The sequence below is a fragment of the Mixophyes fleayi genome, chromosome 4 (genome assembly GCF_038048845.1).
Source record: "Mixophyes fleayi isolate aMixFle1 chromosome 4, aMixFle1.hap1, whole genome shotgun sequence".
In the NCBI taxonomy this organism is placed as follows: Eukaryota; Metazoa; Chordata; class Amphibia; order Anura; family Limnodynastidae; genus Mixophyes; species Mixophyes fleayi.
The window spans coordinates 185,507,040-185,534,437 of record NC_134405.1 but is presented as its reverse complement, the minus strand read 5'-3'; the positions used below and the strand labels follow the sequence as shown (position 1 = coordinate 185,534,437).

Genomic DNA, 27,398 nt, shown 5'->3' with positions numbered 1-27,398 from the left:
AGAAGGAGAAGTTAATCATGTTTTGACATTCCTCCTATTAAGGAGCAATTTGTGTAAATGCCAGGCATAATGTGCATGGGTCTGATGAACATCTGCAGCAAACCGCAGAAGGATATATCATAAAATTAGAATTTGAGTAATCTTGTGTTAAAAAAAAAAAAAAAAAGGGACCCTTTCAAAGCGGACAGGTCTTCAGGCATCATTTCTGCACTACTCCACTTTTAAATAAATCTGTCTATATTTGAGGATTCTGTGTAAAAAAAAATGCAGACTTCCTCTTTTTAATGAATAGACCGATATTTTAAGAAAATTATTGATGGGTTAACCTTTGCAACCTTAATTGTTTGGATTCCATATTTATGTATTTATTTATGTAACAAATTTAAACAATTAAAATGACATACTCCAGAGTGCTTTACAGTGAATATTCAATCATTTCCTGCCCCAGTGGAGCTTACATTCTAAACTCCCTACCACATGAACACATACACAGCCAATTAACCTACCAGTGTATCTTTGGAGTGTGGAAGGGAACTGGAGTAGACAGAGGAAACCCACTGAAACATGCGAGCAAATTCCACACATATAAGGCCCAGGTCGAAGATAAACTCATAAGCCCAGTGCTGTGAGGCAGCAATGCTAGCCATTGTGCTGCTAAGATATTTCTTTATCTTTCGTCACACAAGAAACAAGCCTCTGTAATACCACTTTCATACTGCCGCCCCGGCAATATCCCGGGTTTTTGCATGGGCTCGGAGCGTCCCAGCTCAGAAACACCATTCATACTGCACCTCGGACCCGGGAATTTCCCGGGTTGACCACATTCATACTGCACAAGTCTGTGCCCTGGCAATTTGTGGGAGTCATCACCAGAGCAGTTTTCATTGGCTGAAAGCTGTAAAATGAAAAAAATTCTCTCTGTCTCTCTCGTTTTGTATGCAACCCGGCTTACACCATTCATAGTGCAGGCGACCCGGGAATTACCCCTCGATAAATCCCGGGTTGAAGACCTGGGATTTTTCACTTGTACCATTCATACTGCACCAAGACCCGGGATTTTGGTGCAGTATGAATGGGGTAGAACTGTGTATTTTAAATTTACAGGAGTCTCAAATGTGTAAGGTAAAACTAGGGTGTAAATATACGGACACCTGATTCAAGATAAAAATCAAAAAACAGACATAGATAGCAAGTCTACTATAGGAATCATTGGAATTGTATAGTTTTACAATGAAGGCAGTAGAAGTGACTACATGACATACCACCGTATACCAGCCCACTTCAACCACTGATAGGAATATTAGCCAGTCCTACAAAAGATCCAGACCAACATAGGATACTGCTCATTGAGAATACAGCTCTGAAAGTTACAAGCATGCAGAGAGGGTGCACGGAAAAGGAGAGCAAATATATACACTGCATTCTTTAAAAGGTCCTAACATCCAACCATATTTGGATTTGTGCAGATTCTACACTATGGACTATAAACATTCCAGGGAACAGGCGGCTGAGAGACCAAAACTGAATGCAGAATTCAATGATCCTCGTCAAGTTACCTCCAATGTCACATTACATATGAAATGATCTCTTGAATAAAATGCAAGAGAGCATTGATTAAAATGGGCTGCCACAGATGAATGAAATTATATAAGTACTAATACCTATAACCCCTATAAAATTGTATAAAAAAAAAAAACCAAACAAAAAACAAAAAAACCACACTTTCCCTTTTTGAATGCAAAGTGTAACTTAAGCTTTATTGTACATTCAGTCACCACACACATCACAAGTATTTCACTTGCTCCATAACAGTGCCTCCAAGCTGTTGATGATTGACATTTACAAGGATCTCAGCAATGCTCTGAAGAGAGCATGCTTTTCAATTGCCATCTGGCTAAAGCAGTACAATTCAAATTGCTTTTGAATTAAACTGATTCAGAAGTGGCAACTTCCTTATACCTGTGGAGCAGGTAATAACCGCTGCAAAAGTCATGGGATCTGTATACAGGTGATAAAGTTAAAATGTGATTTTTCATGTAGTAACTTAAAACTTGATAAGCCCGTAGGCAAAAACGATTGCCACTGCAATTATGTTACATTAAGTTTTATGAAGTGAGTATAAGCTCGTGTGTATTAATAACCTTACTTGCTTACCACTTAAGATGAAACTGAACCCTAAATGTCAGTGGATTAATGACGACAGCTTGTTAAGTGGGCTCCAAAAGATCTTTGTTAAGAGTAATTATATACAGAAGGATTTACTGGGCTCATAACAAACATATGGGTCTGTTATTCCTACTGCCAATTAACAGCAAAAAATAAATTAAAAAAAATGGATTGGTGCATTGTCAACTCAAACAAAAGTTAATCAAGGACCTTGGTATTTAGGGATAAGTGATGGGATTGTTTTAGGGCTGTTTTTTTAAGTCTTGAAATTAACTGAAGTTTGTTTGTGCATCGTGCAATACAGTAGTTTATTTGCTGCAGAGTATTACTGCAATTGTTCTATACTGTAACATATGTTTTAGTAATGCACAAGCTACAATATTGTATATACAGTATATAGGGCGGCATATGTTTACTCTGATAAGGATAGGTTTATTTTTTAATTAAGTTAACCATTTATTTTACTCTACAGATTTGATTTTTCAAGGAAAACCCACGGTGTATATATTTTAGAGTTAATGGTTTAAACAAAACAATACAATGTTTTGGTTGAAAATACACTAGAAATATTATCCCTTTATTTCACTTGAAATTCAGAAGGTTTACAGACTTTTCCCTCATTAAACATTTTCCTGGATTTATCTGGTTGCTTGGCGAGTTCTGTTGTATGTGTTTATTAGCTACAAAATGCCAGTAGGTAGTACAGAGCTTCTGCATTAAAATAACAATTAGGTGTGCACATAACTAAAATGACACTTCAGAGCTGCTTATTTGGAATACCACGGTTTAAATCCAGAATCCCATTGAGCTGGATATCCAAGGTCTTCTCTCACAGCATAATCACACTACTCAACAGAAAGGTTTTACACAATTATATCCAGTAATCTTGGTGCTATCTCCAGCTTGTCACACAGCTGCCAATCCTACTTAGCTCACACGGAAAACTGGAGACTAGCACAGCCATGGTGCCTGCTGATCAGGGTCTGGTATGCTTGTAAAACTTACACCCTCTTCTCTGAGAATTGGCAGTCTCAAGCATAGTCTGGAAAGTTAGAAAAGTGTACCAACTGATCCATTCTTACTTTAAGGGTCAGGTAAATGAGAACTCCATCTGAAAGAAGCATAAAAAGCTGCATTAACATTTAAGGAAATGTTCTCCTTGGTAGCTCCAGAGGCTGCTCTCAGCAACAGTTTTTTCTCAGGCTCTTTGTATTCTCTGACAGGGGAGTGAGAAAGAGAGTGTAAGGACCAATCACAAGCTTCAATCAAGGAATTGCAGCTTTTGATTGGTTCTCACACACATACTCTCTTACCATTTGAAGATGGTGATCATTGTTTATTTGCCAGTTCTGTATTACAGAACCAGCAGAGCCCCATGCTGCATGTATCCAGTTAGGGGAGAGGCCACCTTAGCAAAAATGTGTCATTGGTTGTAATGCAGCTTTACAACAAAACTTTAAGGGGCATATTCAATTGTTGGCGAAAACGCCAAAAAATCCCGCGGCGCGCGCACTATTAAATACCGGTCGCGAGCTGAAATACAGCTTACTATTACCATAATACCGGTAATAGTTTTAACGCCGAGGGGAAACGAAACAATTGAATACCCCCCTAGAAACAAAAAAAAAAAAAAAAAGACATTTCAAATACAAATCTAAAAAAAAACCCAAAAACATTGAACTAATGGTTTAAATAAAACAATACAATGTTTTGGTTGAAAATGGCATATAATATATTTTCCCTTTATTTCACTTGAAATTTAGGGGGTTTAAAGACTTTTCCCTCATTCAACATTTTCTATTGAACCATTTGGAGTAGTGATCCAACATTAAATCATTTGCGAACGTGGGAAACCTTAGAGTGGACATGTGTTACCATTACTGTTCTATACTTTTGCCACCTTATTAGGTTCAGGCACTGAGCACTTCAGCCTGTTCAGAGTGCAAATGGTGGTGGCCGGGGAGGAGGGAGCAATTCACCATTGGGTATCCGATATGAACAGCAGATAACTCAGGGCATTGTCCCGGTGTATTAAAGTTGAAAATGTTTTTATTAAAGTGCTAATCTTAGTAGCGGATTGCAACAAACGCCTCAACTAATACAACTTACTAGTTTTCCACCTGTTACCATTTCAAACAAATATTAACAACAAAATATAATGCTGTAGCTGACACAAAAGGTATCAGCATGATGGCTAAGAGGTTAGCACTACTACCTTACAGCACTGGGGTCATGAGTTGAATTCCCGACCATGGCCTTATCTGTGAGGAGTTTCTATGTTCTCCCCGTGTTTGCATGGGCTTCACCCGGGTGCTCTGGTTTGCTCCCGCACTCCAAAAACATACTAGTAGGTTAATTGGCTGCTAACAAATTGACCCTAGTCTGTGTGTGTCCCTGTGTGTATGTTAGGGAATTTAGACTGTAAGCCCCAATGGGGCAGGGACTGAGGTGAGCTAGTTTGCTGTACAGCGCTGCGGAATTAGTGGCGCTATATAAATAAATGGTGATTATTAATAAACAGCATTCTGGACAATTGTTTATCATGTGAGTACTATCTTGGTTCCGAGTCTGGAACTGGTCGAGATTTAAATTTCTGCTTCCCCTGCATAGCAGCCTTTGCATCTCCTTCTGTGGCTGGAACGGTCTTGTTCATTCTTATAGAATTTCTAACTGCAGGTAGAGGTGGCACTCTCTCAGTCATTGAGATCAGACTTGCATAATTCTATTTAATTGTCACTTTTCTTGTTCTCCTATGTTCCCTTTTGCCCTCGTTGATCAGGCTGTACTACTCTGAAATCTGAGTGACACTTTAATCACCATGTTTTTGATAATGGTTAACTTGTTGGTTTTTTGGTGCACCATTCTGTATCATTTTTGGATCTTCCTGGAACCCACTAGAATGCCTTTCTTTTCATGAGCTACTATTCAATACACTCTTATATTGAACATGTACACAGGCATTCCTTCCAAATATTCTAATAAGCTGCAGTTCAGGCTTCTTTCTGTTCCTCCAATGATATGCAATTTTGTCTGTAGTCTCACTGGGTAAAATGTTTTGCAGATAACAGGCTAGTGTGAGAATACAGTATATTTATATACTTATTTCAACAACTACTGTACTATGTCTGTTTTGTTAAATTGTTAATAAAGTTTTTTAGAAATAAAACAAAAACATAGAAGCCAGAAATGTAGAAAGTCATTGCAGTGTAGGAAACAGCTGGTAAGCTTTGATCTATAATAAAACCAATTTCCGTTAACACCTTGACAATGCCCTGAATTATCTACTGCTTTTAGATTTACCTAATAAAAAAGTTGCCACGCAGTTTACACTTTTTGTATTCTAAATATAACCTTATAATAATAAATCATATTTCTGCAGTATGCAGAATAAAAAATAAATTATACGAACACCTGGCCAAAGCACATTTAAAAAAAAAAGTCTGTGCAATTGGTCTATATTAAAATAGCAGAGGCTCTTCTAGGGACAAAAACCATTAACAACTGAGGCTCTTATTAAAACTAAGACTGGCGTCTGCAAGTGCAAAGTGAGGTAATTGAAATTTCAGCTTGAGGCCACTTTTAAATTGTATGCTTGTAATATGGACTATGAGAATATAATAATGTTATGTGATTGGGAGTGGTAAGGGCAGAGTTATATTCTGAAAGACGTTTGAGAATAGGAGAGTACCAGCAGATAAGTAAAAAATAGTAGTAGACTGTTGACAACGCGATTTGTCTTGTCCAGGGAGAAAGAAAAATTTATTCTGCAAAGATCAGCAAAAAAAAAAAGGAGGCATGGTCAGCACTGTGGCTAAGTAGTTAGCACTTCTGCCTCACAGCACTGGGGTCATGAGTTCAAATCCCAACCATGGCCTTATCTGTGTGGAGTTTGTATGTTCTCCCCGTGTTTGCGTTTGTTTTCTCCGGGTGCTCCGGTTTCCTCTCACACTCCAAAAACATACTGGTAGGTTAATTGGCTGCTAACAAGTGTGTGTGTGTGTGTGTGTGTGTGTGTGTGTGTGTGTGTGTGTGTGTGTTAGGAAATTTAGACTGTAAGCTCCAATGAGGCAGGGACTGATGTGAATGAGTTCTCTGTACAGCGCTGCGGAAATAGTGGCGCTATATAAATAAATGGTGAGGATGATGGGTGTGCCCAAATTCCACAAGTATTCTTATAAGGCCCATCTGGCCCAATGTGTACAACCGCACGCCTCTGGGTACCGATGTTTGGATAGATATTGAACTGGCAGTTCTGTGGCTCTTGGTGGATTGGAAGCTGCCTATTATATTTTATGCCTCTCTCATTCCATATGGATACACTGCTGTAAGTTATACAATCTCCACAGGCCTCCTCGCTAATTATTTGTGGGGTAACATTCCTGACTTTTTCTGTTAAAAATCATGTTTTCTAAAAGACAATTTAATCAGTATTCAGTACAGTGCACTTCTATCATACCTCCAGATGTTGCCTATGTAGCAGGGATAGCAGAAGTACAAGTACTGTCCTTCTATCACTAAAATCGGGATAAGGCGCAAGTAGGGTGGTAAATGAATATGCGGGTAACCAAGTGTCTGTTTTCAGCCTAATGCGTGTAGGCACTGTTTGACACTTGGTTACCCGCATATTCATTTACCACCCTACTTGCGCCTTTTCCCAATTTTTGTGCTTTTTTTTACCATATCTGTGGGAATCTAGTAGGTACCCCCAAGGGATTTATTAGGCTGCATTCCCTTATCCCTTCCCCCATCTTGAAGGAGCGCAGGAGGGACACTCTATATGCACTAGTCCATTTATCACTATTGCTTTTTTTTTTCTTTTTTACATTTTATTACCTTTATTATTTTTATTTACCGAATCTGGAACCCCAAGTTCAGTGCACAAGTCGGCTCACCAATGCGTGGATGGACCCATCACTGACCTGGTGAATGAAAATACTCCTGTTGCCATTGCCAGCAAGTACACCGGGGAGCAGAGTATCACTCAGCTGCCCTGTTGACCTTTTATTGAGAAGCTGTGCAGCTGAAGGTTATCTATCGCTGTGTAGGCAGTGATCCAAATTGTAAAGCACTACAGAAATTGCGCTATATAAATAAATGTTGATAGGAAATCTTCAAAGCAGCAGGGTCTTCATAAATATGTCCTTAAGTTATTATTCTACATGCTTCCCATTGTATCATCTCTTTTCACATGTGAAATTGCTATTTGTATCGGTTATTATTGGGCAGCACGGTGGCTTAGTGGTTAGTACTTCTGCCTCACAGCACTGGGGTCCCGAGTTGGATTCCAGATCATGGCCTTATCTGTGTGGAGTTTGTATGTTCTCTCCTGTGTTTGTGTGGGTTTCCTCTGGGTGCTCTGGTTTCCTCCCACACTCCAAAAACGCGCGCGCGCGTGCGTGTGTGCGTGTGCGTGTGCGTGTGTGTGTTAGGGGATTCAGATTGTAAGCTCCAATAGGGCAGGGACTGATGCGAGTGAGTTCTCTGTACAGCGCAGCGGAATTAGTGGCACTATAAAAATAGAGGATGATTATTATTTGATTACTGGTGCCTTTAATAAACAAACTTAAAATGAAATACTAGAAAATGAAAGTCAATATATTGCTATGTTTAGTTTTGTAATAAAACTAATCAGAAAGCTCATCTACTTCCATCTTGTACAAAGCTCATGTTAAAAAAAAAAAAGTATACCGAGCATAATTTAATTTGTACCACAGTTCTTTGACAATATAGACACTGCACAACAGGTTTGTAAGTTACCCATGAACCATTTAGGATATATAAAGGTCTACTATGCCACGTTTTTAGACATGACCTAATGTGAAAAGCATGTCCCACAGAACACAGACAGGGTTTATTTTAAGAAACAAATGACACCCCATAATAATCTACACATCAGACAAACAAATGTTCAGCAGTCCACAGAATACAGCTTTGTACCCTTTTCCTCTATACTTGTCAGCCATGTTAAAGACACAACAACCAATTTAGATTGGAGTGGAATGCAATAAGTAAGGATGATTTCTGAGCACGATTTATGATGAGATTATTTCATGTTAGATACCAAGATTGTAACCAATGAATGGGCACAAAATATGATAGTAGTATTTCTAAATAGCATCAGTATACCAATGCAAAGTTAAGTGCACGGATGTCTTTAATGGAAACGGGGATAATTAATCTGTTGTACAGCTGATCATTATAGGTACTATAAATTTAGAAATGCAAAGGGTGCAGCTATTGTCAAAATGTTTCATGTAGATAGATCATTTTAGAAAATAGCAAACCACTGACATTTCAAATCAGAGAATATACTATCAGTCAGGGCCGGACTGGCCATCTGGCACTTCTGGCAAATGCCAGAAGGGCCGATGGCTATATGGGCCGGCCCGACTCCCCCTGTCTTCTTGGTGGCTGGAGGAACCAGCCACCTCTGCTGCGCGCTCCCCAGCTCCCTCCCCCGTTATGCTGTGCAGCCAGTTACACTGGTGAGTTTCCTGTCTTTTTTAATTTGTTTTTTTTTTTTTACTGAAGACGGGGGGGGGTGCCGCGATTCTCGGGGGGGGGGGGGGGGGGGGGGTCGCGGGGGTGCCGCGATTTTCGGGGGGGGGGGGGTGCCGCGATTTTCGGGCGGGGGTGCCCGCGATTTTCGGGGGGGGGGGGGGGGTCGCGGGGGTGCCGCGATTTTCGGGCGGGGGTGCCCGCGATTTTCAGGGGGGGGGGTCGCGGGGGTGCCGCGATTTTCGGGCGGGGGTGCCCGCGATTTTCAGGTGGTGAGAGCCAGGGAGTGCTGGGAAAGGGGGTGAGAGCCAGGGAGTGCTGGGAAAGGGGGTGAGAGCCAGGGAGTGCTGGGAAAGGGGGTGAGAGCTAGGGGGTGCTTGGAGAGGGGGTGAGAGAGCCGGAGGGGGTGCTGGGAAAGGGGATGAGAGCCAGGGGGTGCTGGGAGAGGGGATGAGAGAGCCGAAGGGGGTGCTGGGAAAGGAGGTGAGAGAGCCGATGGGGGTGCTGGGAGAGGGGGTGAGAGAGCCGAAGGGGGTGCTGGGAAAGGGGGTGAGAGAGCGGAAGGGGGTGCTGGGAGAGGGGGTGAGAGAGCGGAAGGGGGTGCTGGGAAAGGGGTTGAGAGCCGAAGGGGGTGCTGGGAGAGGGGGTGAGAGCCGAAGGGGGTGCTGGGAAAGGGGGTGAGAGAGCGGAAGGGGGTGCTGGGAAAGGGGGTGAGAGAGCGGAAGGGGGTGCTGGGAAAGGGGGTGAGAGAGCGGAAGGGGGTGCTGGGAAAGGGGGTGAGAGAGCGGAAGGGGGTGCTGGGAAAGGGGGTGAGAGAGCCGAAGGGGGTGCTGGGAGAGGGGGTGAGAGAGCCGAAGGGGGTGCTGGGAGAGGGGGTGAGAGAGCCGAAGGGGGTGCTGGGAGAGGGGGTGAGAGAGCCAGGGGGTGCTGGGAGAGGGGGTGAGAGAGCCAGGGGGTGAGAGAGCGGAAGGGGGTGCTGGGAAAGGGGGTGCTGGGAGAGGGGGTGAGAGAGCCAGGGGGTGCTGGGAGAGGGGGTGTGAGAGCCGAAGGGGGTGAGAGAGCGGAAGGGGGTGCTGGGAAAGGGGGTGAGAGCTGAAGGGGGTGCTGGGAGAGGGGGTGAGAGAGCGGAAGGGGGTGCTGGGAAAAAGGGTGAGAGCCAGGGGGTGCTGGGAGAGGGGGTGAGAGAGCCGAAGGGGTGCTGGGAAAGGAGGTGAGAGAGCCGAAGGGGGTGAGAGAGCCAGGGTGGTAGGGGGTGCAGGAAGAGGAGTGAGAGAGCCGGGGGGTAGAGGGTGCAGGAAGACGTGTGAGAGAGCCAGGGGAGTAGGTGGTACAGGAAGATGTGTGAGAGCCAGCGGAGAAGGTGGTGCAGGGGGTTAAGTGAGAGGGACAAAGGAGAAGATGGTGCAGGGGCATAGGTAAAAGAAAGTGTAAAGAGAGAGACATCTTAAGAATGGGAATGTCAGGGATGCAGCCATCATAAAACACAAGTAGTAATGAAGAATGGAAATGCACAGAGGGGACAAGTGTTAAAAAAAATAAAAAAATCAAGCCTTCATACTCCATTCACTTATATTTTCTATACCCCCACTCCTAAATTTCTGCTTCGACCACTGCCCTCTATTCCTGCTCCCGACTGCCTGTGTGAGCTGACAGCTGCTGATCCCTCCTCGCCCAGCGCGCCCACTAGGAGAACAGAACACAGGATGCCATAATCAGGTAAGTTCATATATTTTCTCGTGTGCAATATGTTTTTAACCATCCTTTCTTGAACTGGGGACACTACAGCGTATCCAATAATGTTTAACACTATGTATTGCTCATTATTGCGCTGTAATGTTTTTTGCATATTTATCTGTACAGAGATTTTTAATTAAGAGGAAAAAACATTGCTTGTCATAAATTTTATCTGTAATTGTGTCAATATATCTATTTTTGTTTGCATTGTAAATGATGTATTAAGCTGCTCTTGGGACTCACACTCAGTATCTGATATGCTGTAGCAATTTTTATTTGTGAATGAGTTTTTATCTGAGCTTTACTAATGATTTGGGGGCACTACTATGCCATAATATGATTTGTGGGCACTTCTGCATGACCAAATATGAATTGAGGGTAATACTATGTGGCATAATATGACCTTGGGGCACTACGATGTGGCATAATATGAACTGGGCACACTACGGTGTGGCATCATATGAACTTCTGCCAAAGGCAAGTCTTTCATTGTTGAATATGATGGGAGCCCAAAGAAGTTGCTGTATCGGGGCCCAAAATTCCTCTTGTCAGCCCTGCCTGTGAGTCAAGGGGGTAGACGCCTCCAGGTAAATAATCTAAATGTTTCCTATCTAATCAAACTGATGGATCACATCCAATTATTTCTCACCCACCTCCTCTATCCCCCTTAATTTATATACTGTGTTATTTAAAATGAATAGAAAAGACGCATATCCAATTACTGTAGTAAAACAAAAATATTTTTCTCTGTCATTTTGCTGTAGATGGAAATACTTTTAATGCGGCCGTGTGGATTCAACTGATCATTCAATAGTTATGTTTTTTTTAGATATATGTTAGTTTTATTTCATGTGGAATGATTCATGAAAATTCTGCCATTACTATTTAATTGAGGGAAAAGGGTACCTGTTACCTATGTGTGTAAGTACTCTGTTCGTTGTTGCTATTTTGTGGGAGATTTGAAAAAAGCAAAACATTGTTTCCTACAGTGGCGTCTGTATAATTGGTGGTATTGCTGTAGTATGGGGGGGTGTGCTGATGGCAGTGTTGTAGTGTGTTTGGTGCTAGTATTGCTAATAAGTAGGAGAGGGTATTGCTATAATGTGGGGGTGATGCCGGTTGCTGTAATGTGGGGGGTGATGCCGGTTGCTGTAATGTGGGGAGTGATGCCGGTTGATGTAATGTGGGGGGTGATGCCAGTTGCTGTAATGTGGGGGTAATGCTGGACGCTGTAATGTGGGGGGTGATGCTGGTTGCTGTAATGTGGGGGGTGATGCCGGTTGCTGTAATGTGTGGGGTGATGCCGGTTGCTGTAATGTGGGGATGATTGATGTAGTATGAGTGTGTGTGGGGGGTTATTTATTGCTGTAATTTGGGTACTAATAATGTATTGTCATGGTGTTTATTGATGTAATTGGGGTGCTAATAATGTAATGTTGAGGGTCATTAGGAGAAATAAATACCCCCCCCCCCCCCCCACACACACACACTCATACTACATCATGTTGTACTGCGCCAGCATCAGTGTGCAACAATATAGTGCATGGAGCCCACAACACGTGGGCCTGTGTGCTTTAAATGCCAGGGCTGATTTTTAGTCCCAGTCCGGTCCTGCTATCAGTTCAGGGGTTGTGTCTGCTTTCGGTCACATTTTCAGGCCTAATGTAATGTGATAGGATTATCACTGCTACGTAAGATTGACAGGAGAGCTTTTGGAGTAGATAAAGGGGTTCTGAGCATTTCTATTGATCTGTTCTCAGCATTCTGAAGAGACAATCAATCACTTGGACTGTGCTGCAATGGTAAGTTTTGTAAGCAGTCTTACTAAAATCATCACAGGAACCAGGTACAGTTTTAGACAAAGAATATTTTTACCCCTTCCTCCCTTTTTTAAATTTAACAAATACAAATGGAAAATAAAAGTATAGGATTAAAGTCATATTAAAAAGGTGCCCTCACATGCCGCAGCGTTGTACATAATGGTTGCATGATGCAGCTTGCACAGGATTATGAAGAATGCCAATAGCGTTCAACATTTATTGAAAACAAACAGATGTCAGTCAGGACAGATGTTATTAATGGTTCCCTGTCTTTATGCCAACCAGCCTGATTTTTGCGATTTGGTTGCTCACATATGAACAAACAGCCACCGTATAGCGTAACAGGACACAGTCATGCACTTTTTAAATAAAAAAAACCTACTTTAACTTTACAGAGATGCTAAACTGCAGCTTCCTAAAGTTTTCAACAAGTGATTGTATTCAGAGCATCAACATCTCTCGCACAACGTAGTTTGGCATGAAGGTACCTTTAACCGATTGTTGCATATAAAATTAGAGTGCTTATATGGGCGATTGGAGAAAAGCAACTTTTAGGTTTTATTTTTATTTAAAAACAATACATTAATAAGTATTAAAATCAACAAAGCAAAAACAAGAAATGTCTGTTCAAATCTAAAGGCTTCTGCTTTCTCTGCCTCGCATGTTGCAAAAGCTTGAGTAGGACAGACTGCGTTCCGTTACAGTGACAATTTCATATATTAAGCCTTGGAAATTGCCTGCTTGATCTTGTCACCATCCTTTACAGAATGTCTGTGGCTTTAGGAGATCCCAAAATAGTGACAACTAAGTTGTGAAGATATAAATGATTTGTTGATGAGCACAGTTGGTAATGCCACTGTTCTGAAGAGGTCGCTAATCAGTAAGAGTGTTACATTTTACAAACATAATTGAAATGGTTCAGTGGGTGAGGAGAATAACATTTCTAATACAAAACTAAAATCCCAAATGTATTCACAATTCTATAAAAGGGAAAAAGCATTACATGCCCTGATCCAGGACAAGCTTTCAATGCATGAAAGAACGTCAAATCACTATATTTCTACAACTCCAGCCCCAGGATGTAGCTGCTAGATCAAAGCCCCTGAAAGATTAGTTTCCTGCGATGTAAAAGTCTTTACAATAATTTAAAAAGAAGCCTTGGATTACTTAATAGTCCCATACTGGGCTGGAATAAAAAGAAAATAAAAATTTAGGACTGCAGCAACAGTGTGAATTTGCATAATAAAAGCGATTTATTAAAGTGCAAAAAATACAGATGCAATTAATTGTCCGCCTAGGTACTCACACACATTCCAGTTTCTCAAGGGCCCCAGGGAAATCAATCCGGGTCTACTTTTGCAGGTTTGACTGACAAGTCTCATGGTGGAAAAATATAAAAATGGCACTTCAAAAGTCCATTCTACCGCACTTTAAAACCACCAGTTTTACTCATTTAAACTTCAAGGTTTTTCTTCTCCCTAAAACAAATGCTAGCCTCATTTAAGTCTTAAATCTCCCAAGTGAGGAGATATTGAGACTGTAGACTTGGAAGGTACACATGGTGTCCCATTGTTAGTACAGGATGACTCCTGATTACCCATAAAGACCTTTTGTGTGGAGGAAAACACACTATGGCTTCCTAAATGCGCCTTTCCCCACTAAAGTCTCTCTTTTAATTGGTATGGTCAGATTCAATTAATTTCGTTTATTTTTTTAACATTTTGTTTTTTAAAAAAGTCTGTAACTGGAAACCCGAGTCCGGGCTTCCTGTTCCAGTGTTCATGCGCCAACTGGGAGGCTGCCTGACGCACGCACATATGAACCAAAGGCTGGATGGTTACAACGGGCAGCCAGTATGACCGGGGAACTGAGCATGTTGCCCTGGCAACATTTTCTCGTCATATCAGGCAAAAACAAGATTTTCTATTGATGTTATATAAGCCCCTAAATCTCATTGTTGAATTTGGGTTCTGAATAGGCACCTAATGTGCACTCCGCAAGATTACATATCATGTGTTCCAGCTCTTCCAATCAGAAGATGCGCAATATTGTAAACACAGAGATGCCATCAGGGCCTGTAAATCTATGTCCATGTAGATATAGGTGCATCTGTGCAGTGACATAAGATATCAGTTGCACTGAACTTGTTCATTTTGTAAATGGCCTTAGCATGTGGACATCTTTGTCTGGGGGATAACACACATTACCCCAGCACTGCCTTACATGGCGACTGATTGTTGTGCTAGGGATTAATGCACACTGGTGGAGAAGCAAAATAAACTATCTATGGAATATGCTGGAAAATAGTCTTAAAAATACACAATTCATATTATGACACAGACTTAAAAACACTTTCACAAAAATGTTTTTGTTGGATTAATGTCAAACTGAAACCGTGCATGAATATTTTTTCATTTACTTCATCTTGATGCAACACATGGAATTTATTGTATCACAAGCTTTCAAAGAGTGCCACGGATGCCTTTATGCGTTTATTTCTTTGATTAAAAATACATAACCACTTCTATTTAGAACATACACTGGGATTCCTAGACAGTTTGGCGGAAGGAAAAGTATATACTAACTTATTTGGTCTTCCTTCTAATAAAATCAGTTACTTGAACATGACCATTATAAAACATAAAACAGTCCAAATGCACATATAAACAGTAGAGATGAGCAGAGACCCCCGTGTTTTGCTTTCAAATTCATCTTCGTATTTTGTTTTTTGTACAACTACCCCTGTGAATTTTGGATTTGAAAGGGAATTTTATTAGAAATGGTCAAACACAGGTATAATCGTGTAATATTGAGTGTTCATTCCTACATTAGTATTTATTTAGTTACAGTCCATTTTCTAATGACCACCTCACAACTGTAAATATTTTGACCAATATTGGCCAAAAGCTGCAGTGAGTTGGCTGTGATAAAGCAGCAAAAATACATGGCAATATGAAAGAAATATAGGATACCTATAAAACACAGTGGTACATCAGTGGCAGACTGGATGGCAGTTTACTAAAGTAAAGGACACCATTAAAACATACAGGCAGAGCACTAGCTGATGGGATATGTTCATTCCTAAAACGACCATCCTAAAGCGGGCAACCCCACAATTGAAATGGTTTGAGAAAATAGACCTATTTTATTCTCAATGTTCTTCAGCATGTGCGACAGAGGGATAGCAGCAGAGGTAATAAAAGTTAATTTTAGAAAAGATGATCAAAAAGATTTATAAAACCCATAATAAATAAAGATTAAACTGTCTCTCCCTCCCACCCTTATTTTGTATATTAAAAAGGACACAAATAGTTTAACAAACCAAGCACTTTAGCCATAAAAGTGCCATTCCCTGTAGCTGGAGTGCTTGATTTGTTTGGACCTCAACAAAAGACATTTTATTGTTGCTTGTTGAACTGTAGAATAGATAGGGATTTTAACAATGAATGAATGGGCTTTAGGCGAACAAAAATAATCTTTCTTAATGTTGGCAATGTCATCACCCTTAAATCATACTCATCACTGATGTCAATTTCATCACACAATCTTAGTTCATCCCCACTGGAATCCAGTGTGAGAGATTATCGGCAACAATGGAATTCCTCATACAATTTGTAGTTGATTTTGATGAACACCAGTTTTTCAACATTTCTGGGAAGCAGCCTCCTACCATGATCGCTCACAATGTTCCCGACTGTTCTACACACACTGAGTACACACTGGAGGGTGGGCAGCTTAAGTACACCATAGCTAGTTTGTACAAGGGGCTCCAAATGCCTTTATTTCCTTCCAGAATTCAAAGGGACTGTATGACATGCTAATTTGTACATTATCATTAAGGTAATCCTCCACCCTTCTACTAATACAAGGTGTATCAGATTTAGAAGTGGTGGAGGTGTCAATATATTTGTGCATTACTTTTAAGCCTGACCAGATGTTCCAATAATCTTGCACTTTGGTGTGCTTTGTTGACTCATCCTCAATGGGATTCTTAGAACAGGTAAGTTTTTATTTCTGGTAGTAGCCTTCTTAGGAGAAGCTGAAGCTGGTGACGACTCATGTGTGACTTGAGCCTACAACTTACTCAGGAGACATTATGGGCCCGAGTCATGAAGGAGAGAAAAGGGGACTAAGGGGGGCCAAGTTTAAAATCTGGGAACAGATCTATAGTTGGGGTAGCGCATGTTCTAGATCAACTTTAAAATTTCAGTGTAAAACTAAAGCATACTTGCCAACTCTCCTGGAATATCTGGGAGACTCCCGAAATTAGGATCGGTCTCACAGACTCCCGAGAGAGCTGGCAAATCTCCCACATCCTGCTACTGCCACCACTAAATGACGCGATTCGTGGTGAATCGCATCATTTTGGCCCGCCCCCCCGTGACAAAATGGTATTTTCGCTGCGTGGGGTAGGGCTAAAATGACATGTTTGGCATCCCCCCCGTCCCGCCCTCCAGTCAAGCCCCACTCCCAGAAAGAGCTTTGAGAAAGTAGGTAAGTATGAAATAAAGCCATCAAGCATTTATGTGTTACATGAAAAAGTCAATATTTCCTTCCATGCAAAATAAAAAAAAGTTGCACCCCTTGCATTGTAACATGGTTTGTCCAGGATCAAATTTACTCGTTTTTTTTGCTTTGCTCTCCTTAATGACTCAGGCTCTACATATGACTTACACCTAGGATCCAGCCATGGTTGCCAAAATGTAGTAATCAGATTTCAAGATGCTGCAACCTTGGGTCCTGGCATAGCAAGAACTTGATCTACAAGCCAACATACTTATCAGAATCTCTTAGTTTCATACCCAACTTCAGTTTCTCTAGCTGCTTTTCTCAGTAGTTTGATCAGGGGTATGACTTGACTCTGGCTGGCAATGTCTGACCTCATTTCATTGGTTACCAATGGTTTGAGTAGCTTGCATAAAACCGAAAGGATTCTCCAGGGTGCTGAAGTATGGTAACATGTTTCCCCTCTCCCTATCTCATGGTTTGATGCCTTGGGGGTATATTTATTAAACTGTGGGTTTGAAAAAGTGGAGATATTGCCTATAGCAACCAGATTTTAACTGTAATTTTATAGAATGGAGTTGTTGTACCGGGACCCTGAATTTCGCTTTCCAGCCCTGCATGCCTGGAAGTGGAATTGGCAGCCCAAACTTGGGCTTCCAGTTCTACTAATTAAAAGACAATAAAACTTACTTTTAAAAAAAACACTGGATTAAAAAAATTTTTTTCAATTAGAATATCTAAAAACAATAAAGCATTTTTTAAAAAAATCATTCTCTTCTGTTATCACCATCCTAAGTTGATGATCACGTAAGGAGGATTGCAGCAGTACTTGCTTTGCATGGAGAAAATATCACTGGCGATGGTCCTTTAATAAATAGTCACACAAATTTTATAATATATACATATACACACACACACACACACATAACTATCTGGTCTAACAGAAGGGAAATTTGCAAAGCTCCACAAAATAAAAAATAAAGTACAAACTTACAAATTGCACTCTGTGCTCTCATTAAAATATTTTACATTATTAAAAACGAAGCACAGGATTAGAAATGAAACTTACCCTTAAGGCTTCTATCACAAGGTCCCTTGCTTCCAATTCTCCTTCTAATATACTTAAAAGAAAGCGCAATTCTGGCTTACTCAGATTCTCCACATTAAAGTCTTTCATCTACAAAGATAAGAAGAGAGACCATTATGTAAGCAGTTGATTAGTTGCTTCAGATGGATACATGATTATTATACATGATAAATATTGCGGAATATAGAAGATGTATAAATTCTCTCATTTTCATAAGTCAGCCACATCACAGTATGGAGCACCTCAAAATTGAGGAAGAGGAAGAGGAAGAGGAAGAGGAGGAAGAGGAAGAGGAGGAAGAGGAGGAGGAAGAGGAAGAGGAAGAAGAGGAATTTTAGAACCCAGCATCCAGGGAAACCAATATTACAGAAGTGTAATCTGCTCAAAAATAATACTTTCTAGTACTCAACTTGGTCACAGCCAAGATGATAAAAGGTTATCCAAAAACTGAGCACAAGAGAAAGACCAAAGCACATTATCTATTTATACACGTTTTACAGTTGTGTTGTCAGTCAGTTTAAAAAAAAAATGCTCAAGTTTACAAATGGTTATTTAAAAACATTGTTACTACAGGCAAAAGGGTCTGCTTCTGATTGGACACCCACTAAATTCTGTGTAATAGCCTTCATGGCTGAGGTTAGGAGCCACATTAGGGAAAAAAACAAACAAAAACAAACACTGATGAGAAGACCCTAAATGTGCTGGACATAAACAAATACAGCATGCAGGTCAGTAGTGTTCCAATAACATGGATATACTGCACACTAGAAGGCACAAGTACTTCAGTGAAAGAGGCTTCTTCATTGAAGTACTTATTTCCTGCAGATTAAGCGATTGTTATCTCCCTGCCTACTAGATTCTAATCTCTACTTTCAGTAACACAACAAATAAATACAAAAATATGTAAAACAAAGAAGTGTGCTATGAAACACAGCTATTATATTTGTATTGGTGACTTTTGTTTAGAAACTGGTTATACCACTTATTTATGCACAAATAAGAGATGTATGTACGTATGTATACTTTTGCTCTGAGAGGAACCTAGAATTACAGAAACATTTTCTATGAAATACATCTAACAGACTAGCATTTAAGTAGTCCATTAATAGTTAATTAACTGGCGATTGAGAACTATAAAATCAAGACATTCTAAAAAAAATAAAAAAGTAAAAAGGTAGCATTTAATAATCAACATAATATATGATGCTGATAACTGTATAATATTAAAAATAATTAAGCAATTACTAATTTTTATACTTCTAGCTTTATAAAATTTACCATATAGGCTATTGTGTTTCTTGTAACATAACAGAGTTCTTAAAAGATCCAATTCCAAAGTTTGTTTGTTTGCCTTTTAACAAAAGGCCAAGAGTTATCTTTCAGGTCTGCAGTTTTGTCACATCTACATCAAACAAGTACAGTAAACTCAAAATACTAAAATTGGCTGCTAAGTGTGTGTGTGTGTGTGTGTGTGTGTAGCTTACAGTATAAATTCCCTAACACACACACAATGGGGCAGGACTGAGGTGAATGAGTTCTCTGTACAATGCTGCGGAATTAGTGGTGCTATATAAATAATCGCTGTGTGTCATCAGTTACAACCGTAAAGTCACACATGGCTTTTCGCGTCAGTTACCATAGAGGGGTTGATTTGCTGACCGCCTACTAGGGCACCAATACTTTGGGTTTGGACGTGCTAATAATCTAAATTATAAAAATAGTAGCGCCACAATATCAAAATACCCTGCTCTGTAGTATTAGGAGGACTATTATAACATTAAATTAGATCTGCAGCATGTACAGCAAAACGCTGAGGTGCGTTTTGCTATGGTTGCTTATTCCAGGCAACTTTGCCTGGCAGAACCACCCAAAGCAAAATGTGCTAACTTCAGTGTAAGGAAGAACAAGGAGTCCTTGAGGTGAAGATATGGCCCCCACAGAGTGTGTCTAGGATTACAGTCATGGCCAAAAGTTTTGAGAATGACACAGATGTTGCTATGGTATACTGAAGTAAAATTACAAGCATTTCATAAGTGTCAAAGGCTTTTTATTGACAATTACATTAAGTGTCTGCAAAGATTAAATATTTGCAGTGTTGACCCTTCTTTTTGAAGACCTCTGCAAGTCGCCAGAATTTGTGGGGTGTTTGTCCACCTGCCTCTTGAGGATTGACCACAAATTCTCACTGGGATTAAGGTCTGGGGAGTTTCCTGCCCATGGACCCAAAAAGTCGATGTTGTGATCCACGAGTTGTCAAGTTACTCGGGTGCTCCATCATGCTGGAAGAGGCATTGTTAGTCACCAACTTGTTCTTGGATGGTTGGGAGAAGTTGGAGGATCTTTTGGTACCATTCTTTATTCTGGCGGTGTTCTTAGGCAAAGTTGTGAGTGAGCCCACTACTTTGGCTGAAAAACAACCCCACACATGAATGGTCTCAGAATGCTTTACTGTTGGCATGACACAGGACTGATGGTAGCGCTCACCTTTTCTTCTCCGGACAAGCCTTTTTCCAAATGCCCGAAACAATTTGAAAGGGGATTCATGAGACAATGACTTTACCCCAGTCCTCAGCAGTCCAATCCCTGTACCTTTTGCAGAATATCAGTCTGTCCCTGATGTTTTTCCTGGAAATCAGTGGCTTCTTTGCTGACCTTCTTGACATCAGATCATCTTCCAAAAGTCTTCGACTCACACTGCTGCCATTCCTGAGCAAGTTCTGCACTGGTGGTGCCTCGATTCTGCAGCCGAATCAACTTTAGTAGACAGTCCTGGCGCTTTCTGGACGTTCATGGGCACCCTGACGCCATCTTCACAACTACTGAACCTCTCTCCTTGAATTCTTGATGATCCAATAAATGATTGGGCAGCACGATGGCTAAGTGGTTAGCACTTCTGCCTCACAGCACTGAAGTCATGAGTTCAATTCCCGACCATGGCCTTATCTGTGTGGAGTTTGTATGTTCTCCCCGTGTTTGCGTGGGTTTTCTCGTAGGTTATTGCACATTCTAGTAGGTTAATTGGCTGCTATCAAAATTGATCCTAGTCTGTGTGTGTGTGTTAGGGAATTCAGACTGTAAGCTCCAATGGGGCAGGGACTGATGTGAATGAGTTCTCTGTACAGCTCTGCGGAATCAGTGGCACTATATAAATAGATGATTGATTTAGGTGCAATCTTACTAGCAGCAATATCCTTGCCTGTGAAGCCCTTTTTGTGCAAAGTAAAAGATGACTGCACATGTTTTCTTGCAGATAACCATGGTTAACAGAGGAAGAACAATGATTTAAAGCACCACCCTCCTTTTAAAGATTACAGTCTCTTATTCTAACTCAATCAGCATGACAGAGTGTTCTCCAGCCTTGTCCTCATCAACATTCTCACCTGTGTTAGCGAGAGAATCACTGACCTGATGTCAGCTGGTCCTTTTTTAGCAGGATGAAATGCAGTGGAAATGTTTTTTAAAGTTCATTGTCACGACAAAGAGGGACTTTGAGATTAATTGCAATTCATTTGATCACTCTTCATGATATTCTGGAGTATATGCAAATTGCCATCATAAAAATTGAGGCAGCAGACGTTGTGAAAAAATAATATTTGTGTCATTCCCAATACTTTTGGACATGACTGAACAAGAAGCAACAGAACGATTTCAGTAAGTCTACATCCACAGAAGATCTGTGGTTAGTTCTCCAAGATGTTTGGAACAACCTGCAGAGTTCCTTCAAAAACTGTGTGCAAGTGTACCTAGAAGAATTGATGCCGTTCTGAAGGCAAAGGGTGGCGAGACCAAATACCGATTTGATTTAGATTTCTCTTCTGTTGACTTTCTTTTTTATCAATTAACAAAATGCAAACTATTAGCACTGCTATTTTTGAAAGCATTCTTACTTTGTAAAACATTTTAGACAGGTGGGGAAAAATGCTGCATAGTATTGTGTATGAATATATATTTTATTACACATACATACATACAGACTGGTGAGAGTCTGATCAGGTGTGGTAGGAAATTCCACAGGAGGGTAGGCAGGAGAGCTAGTATGTTTAAGGGACACTATTTTGAGATAACTTTTGATATGTATAAAGGAGGTGATATTGTTGACAGCTTTGTAGATGAGCAATATTAGTTGGGCTCTGGGGTATAGGGGGAGCAAAGGTAGGGATTTGCAGAGTGGTGTGATGATGTGGAGCGGTAACAGGAGATCAGCCTTGCCATTTAATAAAGACTTGAGACATATGGGTATGGTTAATGCCAGATAGGAAGAGGTTGCAGTTGTTGAGATAGAAAGATAATGAAAGCATAGATAAGAGAGTTTTGGTTACATATTATAGAAATAGTTTAAAGGTGGAGGCAACAATACTGCACAATAGACTAGATGTGGGAAATAAAGTAGGCCTGTTGAGCTTTAGGCAACAATGAGAAATTCATGTGGACAGAAATAGCTTGTATTGTAAGATAGTAGAAAAATGTGTTCAGAAAAGAAGAGGTAGACTTGGGTGTTGTCAACAGAGAGGTGATACTGCAGGCTAGAGACTGTACAAGAGAAAAAGGTGTACAGTGAGAAGAGCAGATGGCTGAAAACAGAGGTGTAGGGCCATAAACAGATAGTACTAGCAGAGGGGTGAATGTGCCAGAGTAGAGACATTATAAAAGCAACTGTATAGGTAGGAAATAGACCAGGCACGAACTGTGTCAGGAAGGCCAATGGAGTGAAGGGTGTGCAAGAGACAAAGATTATCGACTATGTCAAAAGTGGGAGACAAGACCAGGAGCAGTGACCGTTCGGTATTGTGCGTGTAGGGAACGAACCTCCTGATCTACACTTTCCTCTGGCCTGACTAGTTCTTGGGTGTGGGCATTAGTGACCAAATGGTCCACTCACATGCGTGTATTACAGAAAACGGATGTTTTTATGTGGCAATGCAGTGCAATAGTTGTTACAGCAAGTTGGTGGCCAGACTATCTCTATATTGCAAAATAGTAACCAATTGCACTCCAGCACATTCTTAAATGATTGCAGAAATAAAATGGTGGTTAGAGCATTATAATCTCTCTCTGCAGTGTTCACTGACCCCTCCTGTTCGGAGGCAATATGTCCATTTACCTGACCATAGCACTATATCGGGTGCTCCCTCAGCCCTGCTCACCCCTAATCTGTGGGGTGACTATTCACTTGGGCTATGGGTTTGGATACAGAGGGGAAAAAAAATAAAAATGAAAAAGTGATTGAGTTTCAGGTAGAACAATGGACTGAAGGACTTAAGGAATGCAACACTTATTTAAGAAATGACTGAAAGACAGCATCAAATGCAGCATAGAGAGTAAAGGAGAAAAGTAAGTAGAGGCCTTTCGATTTAGCAGTGATCAAATTACTGACCTCCTTAATCAGCGTAGTCTCTGTGAAACGATTGAAACAGAAATCTGAATAAAGATGGTCCCAAATGGTGATCGGAGGAAAGGAAGCATGTGAGGTGAGTGTAGGCAAAGCCTAAAGAAGGTTGGAGGGCGTATGGGGATAGAAAGATCAAACAGTAAATCGGAGAGGGAATTTGGATCAGAATTTGTTTTTGTTTTTATTCTCAGAGTAAGGATTAAAACTAAATGCTTGAAAAATGATGGAAAGATCAGTGGAAAAGGTGAGATTACAGATTTTAGTGAAGGCTGAAAAACCATGATTTGCAAAGGAATAGGGTCAACTGGGTAGGTAGTAGAGTGGGAGAAGAGGAGAGGGATAGTTTATATTCATTTGTGAGATCAAATAAAGACAAGGTGCGACAGTGTGCAGGAAATTGAACAAATTGTTAACAATTCTTTGAAGCAAGATAGATAGATATCGGGCAGTGACAGTGGTTGGTTTGGGAGGGTTGAAAATAGCTTTAAATGTATTAAAGAGATGCTTGGTAATAGAAACCTGAGTGGAGATGAGATTGGCAATATAATTATGTGGTGGTGATTCAAAGCACTGAATATGCAGTTTAAACATTTTGTACTAGTAAAACAAGATGGCATTAGACACAAATGAAAGAGTGGCAGAGTAGTGGCAAATGGGATGGCATTGTAATAAAAGATACAGATGGCAAATCCTGGCATTTCTTAATAGTAAAAAAAAAAAAAACTACGTTGTTGGATGCAAATGATCAGGCAAAAAGAGCAGCCTCATATCGGCAGTAGGATGGCAGTCTAAGAAATTCTCGACATTGTCCACCTATTTATTTTATTAATCGTACAAGGAGCTTGTAGATTAAACAGCGCATTGTTTAACAAACCAGGCACAACATGGAATGTTACTTTTGTGGCTTAAGTGCTTGGTTTATTTTGGCCTCCACAAAATATAAGAAATGGTCTATGACTCGGGCTCAAAGTGGGCATCTCCCTCAATTTGTTCACCCTCATCAATGTCATGTGCTCTTCTACTAGTTTAAGGTTTGCTACAAAGTTTTAAGCAGGTTGTATTAAACCAAAATGATCCCCCAGTGTGCTGAAGTAAAGCAACATGTTACTCCTGTCTATCTCAAAGCTTGCGGTATAGCACTTGGTAGCTTGTAGCTTTTTTTCATGTTGCTGTAGGGAGTGTTGAATTTCACCTCATTACTACCTCTTGCTTCAGTTGCTAGCATAGCAGATTATATTTGTGTTGCAGCTGTTTCAGTGTTCTGAATGTGGTCACCAAATACTGAAAATGCGCAGAAATTTTTTGGGCCACAGCCAAAGATATATTTCCTACTACTAATAAAATGACATGGAATTGGATGCATATGAAGCAGACCGTTAGAGCAGCCCAGGCTAGATAGTAGATGACAGTTTAATTAAAAGAAAAAAAAAAAAGAACAAAAACATGTCGGCAAAGCCCAGCATTTCTTAATAAGCGTGGATTTCCTCTAGGTGCTCTGGTTTCTGCCCACACTTTAAAAACATACCAGTAGGTTAATGGGCTGCTGATCTCTGTACAGCGCTGCAGAATTAGTGGCTCTATAAGAATAAATGGTGATGGGGAGGATAGTAATACAAAAAGATGGCATTATCCTTGGGCACTCCCATTCACCTTGTTGAATATTAAACCGGACATGCATGGTTTAACAAACCAGGCACTTCAGCTGTGGCAGCAAATGTCAACTTGTTTCAGTCTCCAGAAAAGAAGATATAATGCATTTGGGACTATGGATTATGGTTCAGGCTCAGAGTGGGCTTCTTCCTCAATGTGCTCATCTTCCTTATCTGTGTCAGAGACCCCCACCCAATATAACTATCACACATCTCACTGGTTAAGTTCCACTCTGATCCTTATGTACATTGGTTTCCCTTGCTATCTGCTGTACAGCCTGGCGTTTCTCTGTCCTCAGATGCCATTTTGAAAAATATTCTGCACATGTGCAACCCCAGGAACCTTTAAAACCTCTGCTCCACGGTGATTGGATGATCACCAGCCAGTTCCCTATATAAGGATCCTCCTCCTTTCCATGAGTGTCAAATCAGCAGGTCTCCCTAACCCGATAGGAAGCATTACCTGACTCCTGTTCGTGCTTATACTTACCTTTGTTCCCAACTTCGTGTGTTGGGCCCTTCATTCAACTGCTGCAGCTTCACTTGTCCTCAGTCCTGTTCCAGAGTTATAACACCTGTGTGGATCTCAGTGCTTCTGAGCTCTGCAGTTCATCACTTCACAGCATTTGCAGTCCAGTTTATTCCACAGTCAAGACATGTGACCTCGCTGCAGTGCATTGCTCATCAGTGGTCCTGTACCAGAGTTATAACACCTGTAGTTGAGAGCAGCCAAGACCATAATCCCTTGCGGGAATCCCTGGTGAATACCTCTCTTCCATTATACTCCACACCTCTCTAGGGGTAAGCAGTCACTCAAGCAGAAATCAAGACCATTCCCACTATCCGGCTTTCGTGACAATAAAAAGCCGTGAGACGTACAATTAATGGACACCCCTACGCGCTAAGGATTATGTGAAGGCCAGTTGATTCTTTTTCAGCCTCTGTTCTGATTCTTGGATGTGCATGCTTTGGAGGCGATAGACCTATACTTCGAGCCAAGTGATGCACACGCTCTTGCACTGGAAATTTTAATATGAGCGGTAGTTAGACCAATACTGATATTAAAAAAAAAAAAAGAAAAAAGAAAAAGGATTTTCTTGCCACTAGGTCATGCACCAGGCCCTCCGGCTGACTTACCAGTGTCCAGTGCGCAGGTCTGGCCTCCTCTGTCAGGCTCCTCTCCAGCACAATCTTCCAATGGTGGAAGACCAGTCATTTATAGTCTTCCCTATTCAGCCACTGGCTGCTTTCCTTTCACTCATCCTCCAGACTATTTAAGGCAGCCGTTTTGGCAATATGGTGCCAGATCTTCATGTCCTGTTAGCCTGTTAAGCTGCTGGATTGTTTGACACCTGTGTATTCCTTTTGTATCCATTCCTATTCAGCAGATCCTGGTACCCAGTGCTAGATGCTTCTCAGCTAAACCTGGCATTTTGTTTCTATTCCAGTTTTTCCTTGTTGGCCAACAACATCTTTTCCTGTCAGTCTTGCCTGGTAGCCATCCAGAAAACCACAACCTGCAGAGTGTAAGTAGCTTAGGCGGGGGTCCCTGGCAAAAACCTTTGCCTCATTAAACTCTGTGCCACCATGGTGGGTGGAGATAAACCAGGCAGATTGCAAAGAATCCAACTGTTCCTGTGCATTCCGTGATACACTACAGATGTATGTGATGCGGTTATTAATGCTTGCAAGAGCTGTTTAGGACAGATCATCAAGTGTTTTTGGTGGACCCTGTCGGAGACATTCTTCATTCTTTTACTGGTAGAAGTAATACTGGGATGCTCCTGTTCAATAGCCTTATCCATGAGTAAACTACAGAATTGTGCTACCTTGCAAATTCGCCACTGCTACACAATGTTAATAGCTTTCTTTGTGCTCTGTGATTTCTTTTAGAAAGTGTTGTGCTTGCTTGTTTGAGCAAACCCTCTATTAGGTCTATTTATCAATATGATTATTTCTATTACAGCTTTTTGCAGAAACTGAAAATCACCCGACAACAAAATTCTTAATGAAATTTTGTAGAGGCAGCTGAGTGATACTCCACTAATTCGGCAATACTGGCCCAGAGCATTAACAGTTAACTTACTACTATTGATGGCTGGGACCACTTTATGTATAGCGATGAGCTCCATCCCCAGTTAAAAAACAAAAAAACAAACCACGTTTACGGCAGAGATAGGGTTTTTACAACATTATGGGAACAATAGGTTTATTTTTTTTGATGCTCAGAAGACCAATGTATCCTAATGTTTAAATATTGCCATTGCACTGCAATCGTCAGAATTATTCACATCATTGCATGCTTTCTTTAATGCAAACCAAGTTCTCCATCTACACATTCTGTATATATTTAAATACTGGCAGCATTCCCAAAACTAGGTAAAAATCATTCATCTTAACACTTTTCATTCACTGGAGACAAGAGGCTGTAGAAACCCAGGCTTAAAAAGTATATATTAGAAAGACAGTGTTTCATCAATGTTTGACAGTCTTCAAGACATATTTTCTGCATTTGTCCATACAAAGTTAGAAGACCAATGTGTTTTTCA

General features: G+C 40.9%; 1 protein-coding gene across 3 annotated transcripts in view; it reads right to left on the bottom strand.

The window, feature by feature from the left end:
• CTTNBP2 (cortactin binding protein 2) overlaps nucleotides 1-27,398 on the bottom strand; it is a 95,005-nt gene that overhangs the window by 55,495 nt on the left and 12,112 nt on the right. For all 3 annotated transcript variants that reach the window (XM_075208972.1, XM_075208971.1, XM_075208970.1), the window contains exon 2: nucleotides 17,794-17,901. In XM_075208972.1, the coding sequence (XP_075065073.1) occupies nucleotides 17,794-17,901 (108 nt within the window). The remainder of the gene's footprint in view (nucleotides 1-17,793; nucleotides 17,902-27,398) is intronic.